The sequence below is a fragment of the Salvelinus namaycush genome, chromosome 11, assembly GCF_016432855.1.
Source record: "Salvelinus namaycush isolate Seneca chromosome 11, SaNama_1.0, whole genome shotgun sequence".
NCBI lineage: Eukaryota > Metazoa > Chordata > Actinopteri > Salmoniformes > Salmonidae > Salvelinus > Salvelinus namaycush.
The window spans coordinates 32386718-32396675 of NC_052317.1; the positions used below are offsets into that span (position 1 = coordinate 32386718).

At 45.0% G+C, this 9958-nt stretch overlaps 1 protein-coding gene across 1 annotated transcript; it reads right to left on the reverse strand.

The window, feature by feature from the left end:
• Positions 1–14: 14 nt before the first annotated feature.
• Positions 15–8802, reverse strand: LOC120056030 (semaphorin-4E-like). The gene is made up of 15 exons (XM_039004164.1): positions 8416–8802; positions 6432–6811; positions 5995–6140; positions 4988–5047; positions 4764–4862; positions 4563–4662; positions 4093–4203; positions 3744–3895; positions 3439–3614; positions 2620–2776; positions 2185–2407; positions 1982–2097; positions 1719–1882; positions 1542–1594; positions 15–1469 (listed from the first exon to the last, which is right to left on the reverse strand). Exons 2-15 carry the CDS (start codon positions 6538–6540, stop codon positions 796–798), a joined length of 2340 nt encoding a protein of 779 aa, XP_038860092.1. The 5' UTR covers positions 6541–6811; positions 8416–8802; the 3' UTR covers positions 15–795.
• Positions 8803–9958: the final 1156 nt, after the last annotated feature.

Consider the following 9958-nt stretch of genomic DNA (forward strand, 5'->3'; position numbering starts at 1 on the left):
TTGGTGACACCAAAAACAATACAGGTAGAAAGAGTTTTAATAAAGACAACACGATACAGTTAACAGGATCCTGAGAAGGCACGTACTTAGACAGGTTAGAAATGGCACGAGAGAGAGGGACCACCTAACAAAACATGTAATAAAGTGGATGATTCACTGAGAAAAATAAGATAAGATTGATATGACAATGTTTTACTATTAATTTAATTTGGATAATTCCTACCTATCCTTGTAGTTCTCTCTCAGTGCTTGTTAGAGGTTGGTGCTCTGCTTCCCCAAAATGTGGGTGCTGGATACCGGCAGAGATGGTTGTTCATTTGAGTGGGTCACACAAGTTTCTAATGCTTTAGGTGCGCGTAAATCTAAAAAAAGTTTGATAACCAGCCCCCTCCACCACAGTTCAACTTTTCCAATCCAGCACTAGAGCAGGAAAAGCTGGGTCTGATTGGCTGGTAACAGAATCATAGGGCGTGTTCCTCTGCTCAGGTGTTGCTGACACCTGCCAGATCTTACAACGCTTGGATAGGTATTTAACATATGTTATAGCAATCTGTCAGTCGATGACACAGTCAATGATGTGGCACGCAACCATTGGTTGATGCATGCAACGTCAGCAGAACGCAACCATAGTTTCACAAACAATACAGTTCTCTTCCAACCACTTTGTACAAAACGTTACAGGTGTGTTGGTCTGATCTAGTCACAGTTTATCTGCTGCATACTGTTCAGTCTCATTGAATACTGACTGCATACAGTCAAAAAATAAAGCAAACTGAAATACCATTGGCGGTAAGATCATATCTCTGATTCATCATCAATGAACTGCAATGAGGGGAAAGTAACTCTGGCTTCACTCTCCCCCTCCTCACCCACTCCTAATGCCACCTCCCCAGTAGAGTGGTTGTTATTACTGGTGCAGTTTCCTTCTCCAGACACCAGGGCCTTGCTCTCCGCCTCCCCAGGCTCTGAGACCTCTAGGTGGGCCACGGCAATGTGAGCAGCCCCCTCTGGGGCACCTTGGTTCTGCCCTCTCCCTGCTCCTATCACTCTCCCACAGGGCCCAGGCAGGGGCAGATGTCCCTTGTACAGGTTCCACCCCAGCAGGACAGCCAGCAGAATCGCCAGGAAGGCCACTGACACCTGCAGCGCTGCCAGGGAAGGGCTCTCAGTCCGGGCTTCAGGTCTGAGTGGGAGCCCTTCTAGACCTACTCTAAGCTGGTACTCAGCCACGGTGGTGGTGTACTTCCCGCTGTGGGAACGCTCCATGGACAGACAGCGGTAGCGGCCAGTGTCAGAGGCAGAGGCGTTGAGGATAAGGAGGCTGTCTCGGAGGATCTGGTTGCGGGGCGAGGAGGGCAGGGGCAGGGAGTCTTGCACCCAGTGGGTCTCTGCCAGGTTGGAAGTGGGGGGGCACTGGAGCTTCACGTTGCCACCCAGCCACACGGTCTGATTAACAGTCTTCACAGAGTCTGGAAGAGAATGTATTGGTTAGAAAACACACAAACAGACACACACAGAAAAGATAGAATAGACACACTCACCTGAGGCGGGGCAGAGAGAGAAGTCTCCAGCCCATAAACTTTGGATCAGTTCACTGAGACAGAAACGGGAAGATGTTCAGGGACGGAGTTAACCAACAGTACATCAGATCTCTGTTCTTCTACATGGGTTAAAAGTAATCAAAGGAAAAAGTACAATTGGTTTATGCAGCACCATACCTGTCTGTGTTAGCTGTAGACAGGGCGATACATTGGGCTGTAGTTCTGTCCCAGACACAGTAAGGGTCTCTGGCCAGGACACAGTCCACACAGGTGCGAGAACGACCACAGCTACTAAACGGCATCTGAACAGCACCGTACTCAGAGCCTGCGTACAGCTGACCCTACACACACACACACGTTACACACACCCTTTACACTGCCATACATACTGTACAGCAGATTTCAGCTGCCGACAGACAAGAAATAGAGCTTTACGTTACCGTTGTGTTGGAGAAACGGAGGACTTTGATTGGCTCACAGGGCTGGAAGAGCTGCACTTCCTCGATGATGAACATCTCCTTATCGTAGTTAACCGCTTTCAACACGCTGCCACCCTCTGAGACACGAAACACACATCAGTGCTGATACTGTATGTGGGCAACTAAGACAGCTGTTCAGAGTTATTAAACACACACACACACACCTGTGCCTATGAACATGACATGGTATTTCTTCCTGTCCAGGGCCTGTGTTCTGTGTACTATGATGCGTGTGAAGGCAGTGCCTCTCCTGACCAGCAAGGGGCGCTCTCCCATGGGCAAAACAGCCTGGTCCATGAGGGGCCGGTCTCTAATGAACTGCAAGGTCCGGTCTGGCAGGTCCAGAGTTTGACTGATGCCCTGGTTACGAGCCTCGTCATTGATACACTGGAAATGGGAGTGGGAGAGAAGGGAGGGAGGGTTTATTCAAACCTGGAAGAACGTACAACTTTTATCAGAAAACTTTCAAGGTTACGTTGGTCTGTTGAAAATCTATAGATAATCTGAAGGGATAGCCTGTGAATAAAAGTCATAATGAAAGAAATGTCACAGGAAAAGAGAGAGAAGACAAAAGGAAAAGAAGAGTCAGTCTGACTCACAGCTCCAGGTCTGGGGGAGGGCACGTCACCGCTGTACATCACCCACTTCACAAAGGACGTTTCCACGGTTACCGGGGTCTTGTACTTCCCCTCGGAGAACACCCTGCCGATGTCCAACACCCTGTATGCACACACTGCAGAGAGGTCCACCCTGTCCCTGGAATACAACCACACAGAGCATTAGACACACACACACACACTGCAGAGAGGTCCACCCTGTCCCTGGAATACAACCACACAGAGCATTAGACACACACACTGCAGAGAGATCCACCCTGTCCCTGGAATACAACCACACAGAGCATTAGACACACACACTGCAGAGAGATCCACCCTGACCCTGGAATACAACCACACAGAGCATTAGACACACACACTGCAGAGAGATCCACCCTGTCCCTGGAATACAACCACACAGAGCATTAGACACACACACTGCAGAGGTCCACCCTGTCCCTGGAATACAACCACACAGAGCATTAGACACACACACTGCAGAGAGGTCCACCCTGTCCCTGGAATACAACCACACAGAGCATTAGACACACACACTGCAGAGAGATCCACCCTGTCCCTGGAATACAACCACACAGAGCATTAGACACACACACTGCAGAGAGATCCACCCTGTCCCTGGAATACAACCACACAGAGCATTAGACACACACACTGCAGAGAGGTCCAGCCTGTCCTTGGAATACAACCACACAGAGCATTAGAGAGACACACACACAAACTAAAACAGTCAGGTCCATCCGTCGTGGTGCTCACATAAGCAAAACACACACACTCATACACACACTTCAGAGTTCAACTTACGACTGTGATGTGAATACAGCATAGAACACACAGCTTCTCCAGTCTCCCTCCTCACACCAGCGGTAGGTGTCCTGTATAATGTAGGGTAGCTGGGACTCCAGAACAGGACAGTCCACACGGGCCTTTAGAAATGACGTCCACTTCTTCTGCAGGGTCCTCTGGCCCCCAAGGTCCCCCTGAGACACAGAGACAGAGATTTACATGAAGCTGCCATTAGACAATAAGGGTATATCTTCATAGAATACAAGCACCCAAAAACCCCTTAAGCAGAGAAGTAATTCTCAATACCACCGTGGGACACACACCTTGCAGACACGTGCTACGCGGGACACCACCAGTTTGCTGTAGAAGTCGTACTCCACAGCGGTCTCAGTGAAGAACAGGTAGACCTTGTCATCGTCACCCGTTAAGCTGTTCCTACTCTCTGGCATCTGGGCCATGGAGATGAAGTTGGGCTCTGACAAAGACAAATATAGAAGACATCAACCTAAAGACTTCAGCCTGTTCTCAGATCGGTTTGTGCTGTCTTGTCAACTCCTTATGTTTCCTTTATAAGAGTTGGGAAGATGGCACAAACAGATCGGGCACCAGGCTATAAAGACTTAACTCTTGTTGAAAAACAAAGAAAAGGAAGTTGAAAGAAGACTGTCTTACCGTGTAGCCAGGAGCTCTTGAACTCAGTGCGTATGGAGGAGGGAGAGCTGCGCATCACCACAGGCTCAGAACCCAGGAAGTTCATTGAGGTGGCTGAGTAGAGGGTTTTGTCTAGAAGAGATAAAGCTTTTGTCAAAAACTGACTTTTTGTAGCAGGTTGGAAGAACTTACGCAGCAGGTAAGAATAATTCACATAGCAGGTTTGAGGAGAAGGTTAAGTTTAGGAAAAGGGTTTGGGTTAGCTAAAAAAATTAGAACACTTTTAACGTCAAATTGACAAAAGCTGTATCCCATCTAGACATGACCTGAGTACAGGTCCTCACCTGATAGCATTGTGAGTAAAGAGGGTTCAACTCAAACAAGCCATCAGATCAGGAATATCAGACCTGCATCACTAAACCTAGCCTTTTCTGACTTTAAGGAGATTGATATTCCCAGATTCCTGACAGAATTCCGGAGTAGTTACTCACCGATCATGACGGAAGAAAATCTCTGGAATGGATCGAAGGGACACTTCCCTTTGCCATCCTCTGCCTTATTTTCCAGAGTCAACTCTCCGTCTTTGTACGACTGCAAGGACAGAGATGAGCGGTACACTTGTGAATGATATCTACTATTACAGGTTATGACTGGAGTTGATCATAAGGAGTGTTGTGTTTCCATTGACTCACCATGTAGTCACACTCTGGGTTGAAGGCATTGGTCCCACACACATACATCCTACCATCCTCCATCGTATGCAGGACCCTGATGTAGTTCTGGCACTCTATCTGTAACACAGTATCTAGTTATTTAGATATTTGCATAGAATGCACATATTTAAATACAAATGAAACGGGAAAGGACCATGAAATATGCAGAGAAAGCATCAGTTCACTGACTGGTCTGGACCTACCTGATTTTTCCCTTTGGAGCTGCACTCCTTCTGCTGCTTCTCTGTCACTTTCCAACTTACCTGAAAAAGATGTGGAAGATAAAGTTGGAAGATGAACACTTTACGAGAGGTATTGACATGTTGAATGCACCGAGCTGCCTGTTTGAACTACTGGTGCATAGCTCGGCCACCCATGCATACCCCACAAGACATGCCACAAGAAGTCTCTTCACAGTCCCCAAGTCCAGAACAGACTATGAGAGGTGCACAGTACTACATAGAGCCATGACTACATGGAACTCTATTCCACATCAAGTAACTGACGTAAGCATTAAAATTTGATTTTTAAAAAACGATAAAAATACACCTTATAGAACAGCCGTGACTGTGAAGCAACACAAACATAGGCACAGACACATGTATACACACACACATACACATAGATTTTGTACTGTAGATATGTGGTAGTGGTGGAGTAGGGGCATGAGGGCACACAGTGTGTTGTGAAATCTGTGAATGTATTGTAATGTTTTTTTAAAAGTGTTTAAACTGTCAGAATATGTTATTGTTAGACACCGGGGATCCTATGGAAAGGAGAAGGGACACAATCTGGTACAGGTCAAAAGGACAGCCGTGAGTTGGGGAGGAGTGAGGAATTTGGGTCGAGGTCAGGTCAGATGAAGTGAGGAAGAACAGATATCACTAAAGTTCTGTCTAGCAACAGAGGTGTATTGGCTGTTCAGATGTGTAAGGAGGAGACTCAGCATAGGAGGAAGGGTTAAATACCAATGCTTGTGTGAATGTCTTGGTCTTATGCAGCTGTGTGACCCATTGGGTGAATAAACTTGGTTTGAGATTTTCTAATCGTCCAAGAGTTTTTACTCTTCATTTAGAACACAACACCAGGAAGAGTAGCTGCTGCAAAGGCATGTTGAACATGAGACATGAGTCTTCCAGGACATCATTTCATAGCTGTCAGTGTAAGTGCCAAAGCAATCTGTTAAACTGTAATAGTTCAGTGTTCTTACGGAGGACTTCTTGTTGGAGATGTTGTTGATGTCCAGGGCATAGATGTTCTCTCTGGCTCCCAGCAGCAACAGACCCAGGTCCTCTCTCAGCAGCATGGTGGAGTAGTTCCACACACCCTCTTCAGCGAACATACGACCATTCTCTCCTAGTACAGCAGAATGAGTGACATTGAATGATACAGGAAGTCGTACGGAGTGACACCAATAGTTACTCACAAAGACACCTGCAGTTACACCGGATGATAGTTATGTACACTTTTTTTGACACATATGACAGTTACATAAACTTATACCTTCCCTTAATCCAAATGACACCTGGTTGTAGCTGTAGCAGTAATATAATATGTAGATATATTCACCTGAGTTACACAAACAGTATAGACAGAAGCAGTGAATAAATATTGATGGACGCACTTAAATGCAAGAGCAGTACTTACTATGATAGGGTACAGTTTTACGCGGAACACAGTCCAGTGGCGAATGGGCATCCAGCGTCAGAGCGAGAGGGAGGAGCCAAAAGAAACTTACGACCACTAGAGGAAACATGGCTTGTTCCTTGTCAAAATGTAATTTAGTTCTCAAATGGCTCTTAAACGGAAATCCAGTCCAGTTTGTGTTAAATCCAGTCCAGTTTGTGTTGAATCCAGTCCGGTAGAGAGAAGGCAGGAGGCACTTATAGACCCAGGCTAAGTGTTAGGCCTACTCTGTGTTCAAAGGATAGATGGCTGTGTGATTGAGCCAATCTCCAGCACAGGCTTCTGATCCCTCTACAGGCCTCTGTCAGCAGTGAGTCCATGGTAAGATGGATGGCACGGACCTGAGAGAGAGAGAGCGAGGGGAGGGTCTATGGTAAGATGGATAGCATGGGCCTGAGAGAGAGAGAGGGAGGAGAGAGAGAAAGAGAGAGAAAGAGAGAGGGGGGGGGGGGGGGGTCTATGGTAAGATGGATAGCATGGGGAAAAGGCACAGGCACTGGCCCGCTAACTGCTTTGGCCCATCTGAGAGAGAGAGAAAGCGAGAGAAACACTGGAGAGGGGGGACATATTTTGATGGAGAGAAAGAAAGAGAAGAGCTAGAGAGAGGTATGGTTAAAGAGCGTGGAGTGAGCTACGGTCTGCGCAGCAGTAACTCTGTCACAGCCATAGTGATGGTAATGTGAGGGCATGAAAGGCTTTCAGTGGGGTGCAGGAGTGTCGACTTCAGCTCGTCTAGACCTAACACAACCACACAAAAAGAAATCGTTACAGAATACCAAATCCTGTGTGGACAGGGGAAATAGCAGTACAAAATGTGAAAAACACATATTGTTCAGTTCACACAAACAGTCTTGTTTTACTAACACAATTGATTCCATTCAAAATCCTATTTTCCCTAACCCTAACATAATCTTTAACCCTCAACTCTAATTCTAACCCTAAACCCCTTAGAAATAGCCTTTTTCCTTGTAGGGGCTGGAGAAATGCCCCCCGTTGGTCAAATTTTGGTTTGTGTGCTACTGTTGTTGGGACTTCTGGTCCCCACAAGTGTAGTTAAACATGTCCACACACACACAAATACAACTAACCCAGGTCTACCATCACAACAACATTGGCAGTTGTACAATCTTGTTCCATTAAATGTTGCAATGTTGCAACTCAATCCTTTTGAGGATCGGATTTCCCCACTACGGTGGGTGTGTCCAGGTGTGTCATTAGTCAGAGTGCTGGTTGTGTAGCTGATTAGCCACAGCATGTCACAGATGTTTCATATATCTACCCCTGAGGCAAGAGGCTCCATTCGTTCAAACACATGCTGCGGCTACACCAATGTCATTCATATTTAGACACATCTCTAATAAGAGACAGGTCTGTTTGCATGTCTGTGAGTGGTGCAACTGCAGAAAAAACCTTCCTGTGTAGTTTAATGCATTTCTTTGTCCAAATAGTTTATACCCTGGCATATTGAGAAACTTCAGCAGTGAATGGTGTAACGTTGTGGACTGTGTCACATCCGGCCGTGATTGGGAGTCCCATAGGGCCGAGCACAATTGGCCGAGCTTCGTCCGGGTATGGCCGTGATTGTAAATAATAATTTGTTCTTAACTGGCTTGCCTAGTTAAATAAAAGTTACATTTAAAATACATTTTAAAAACGTATTATTATAAAATGTCATACCTAATACCTCAACTGTTGGCAAACAAGTTAACGTAATAAACTATTGCGTAACTCAAAACCGGAAACAACTACTCTACTTCTGTCCCCTATCACTCACCTGTCTGGTGCATAAGGGCACAAATAAATGTACGCAGTAGTTTAGCATTTGTGAGATTTTATAATTTGTTCACACGTGTCAAGGCTCAAATTCATTAGGCCCACTATACATTTATGAAAAATGTAACAAAAATATCCCTTAAAAAAAATATTAATCAGAGACTAAACCTACCTTTAAAAATGAAAGGTGTTCTTTCTCGAGTGTGTACAAGAAACTGCCCAGGTCTGGTTGCTCTTTGGTTCAAACACAGTACAAACCCACAGCCAAGCGCTTTCCACAAAGAGGCAGTGGCTAAACGGCTGTCCTTGTTCCCCCTTCTGTCTCTGTCGGATCCGTTGAAAGGGACTGTTGTTGTCGGCTATATTGTTGGGAAAAGTTAAGGCGCTCAGATCCCGCGGTGAAGGACCTGAATAGATACCGCTGCTGCTATGGCTCCGTCAGCATGCCAGATTATTCTCTCTGATTGAGCAACCTGGTCTCTGAGCATTTCGTATTATTCTGTACATACATTCCGTTCAATTCCTTTTAGTATAATATGTTACATTTCGTATGGTATGTATTAATTTGTGGATGTCCATCACCCATTTTGTATAATATGCTAAAAAACTGGTGGGAGGAGCTATAGGAGGACGGGCTCATTGTAATGGCTGGAATAGAAGACATTGAATGGAGTCAAAGGTGGATTCCATATGTATGATGTGTTTGATACCGTTCCATTTATTCCATTTGAGACATTACAATGAGCTCGTCCTCCTATAGCTTCTCTCACCAGCCTCCACTGTGCAAAACATGTGATATGTTAGCTAGGCTAGGGGTTAGGGTTAAGGTTAGGGTAAAGTTTAGGAGTTAGGTTAAGGGTTAAAGTTAGGGGAAGGGTTAGCTAACATGTTCAGTAGTTGCAAAGTAGCAAAAAAGTAGGAAGTAGTTGAAGTTGCTAATTAGCTAAAATGCTAAAGTTGTCCATGATGAGATTTGAACTCGCAACCTTTGGGTTATAGGCCCACCCATCCACCCTGACCAACCAAGCTACTTATGTTTTTGCCTTAACTTCGGGATCGGTGTCCCTTCCATGGGACGGTTGAGCTAACATAGACTAATGCGATTAGCATGAGGTTGTAAGAAACAAGAACATTTCCCAGGACATAGACATATCTGATATTGGCAGAAAGCTTAAATTCTTGTTAATCTAACTGCACTGTCCAATTTACAGTAGCTATTACAGTGAAATAATACCATGTTATTGTTTGAGGAGAGTGCACAATTTTGAATATAAAAAGTTATTAATAAACAAATTAGGCATATTTGGGCAGTCTTGATACAACAATTTGAACAGAAATGCAATGGCTCATTGGATTAGTCTAAAACGTAGCACATACACTGCTGCCATCTACTGGCCAAAATATATATTGCACCTGGGCTGGAATAATACATTATGACCTTTCTCTTGCATTTCAAAGATGATGGTGCAAAAAAATTCAAAACAGTTGTTTTTTTCTTTGTATTATCTTTTACCAGATCTATTGTGTTATATTCTCCTACATTCCTTTCACATACAAACTTCAAAGTGTTTCCTTTCAAATGGTACCAAGAACATGCATAGCCTTGCTTCAGGGCCTGAGCTACAGGCAGTTAGATTTGAGTATGTCATTTCAGGTGAAAAAAAAAGAGGCAGATCCTTAAGAGGTTTTAAGTAACCATCTGTCTTATGGAACCA

Coding starts and splice junctions, on each gene's coding strand:
- LOC120056030 (XM_039004164.1), bottom strand. CDS start 6,540: ATGTTTCCTCTAGTGGTCGTAAGTTTCTTTTGGCTCCTCCCTCTCGCT. Junction 4,204..4,562: donor ATTTTCTTCCGTCATGATCG/GTGAGTAACTAC, acceptor TATCTCTTCTAG/ACAAAACCCTCTACTCAGCC. Junction 3,896..4,092: donor CAAGAGCTCCTGGCTACACG/GTAAGACAGTCT, acceptor TGTCTTTGTCAG/AGCCCAACTTCATCTCCATG.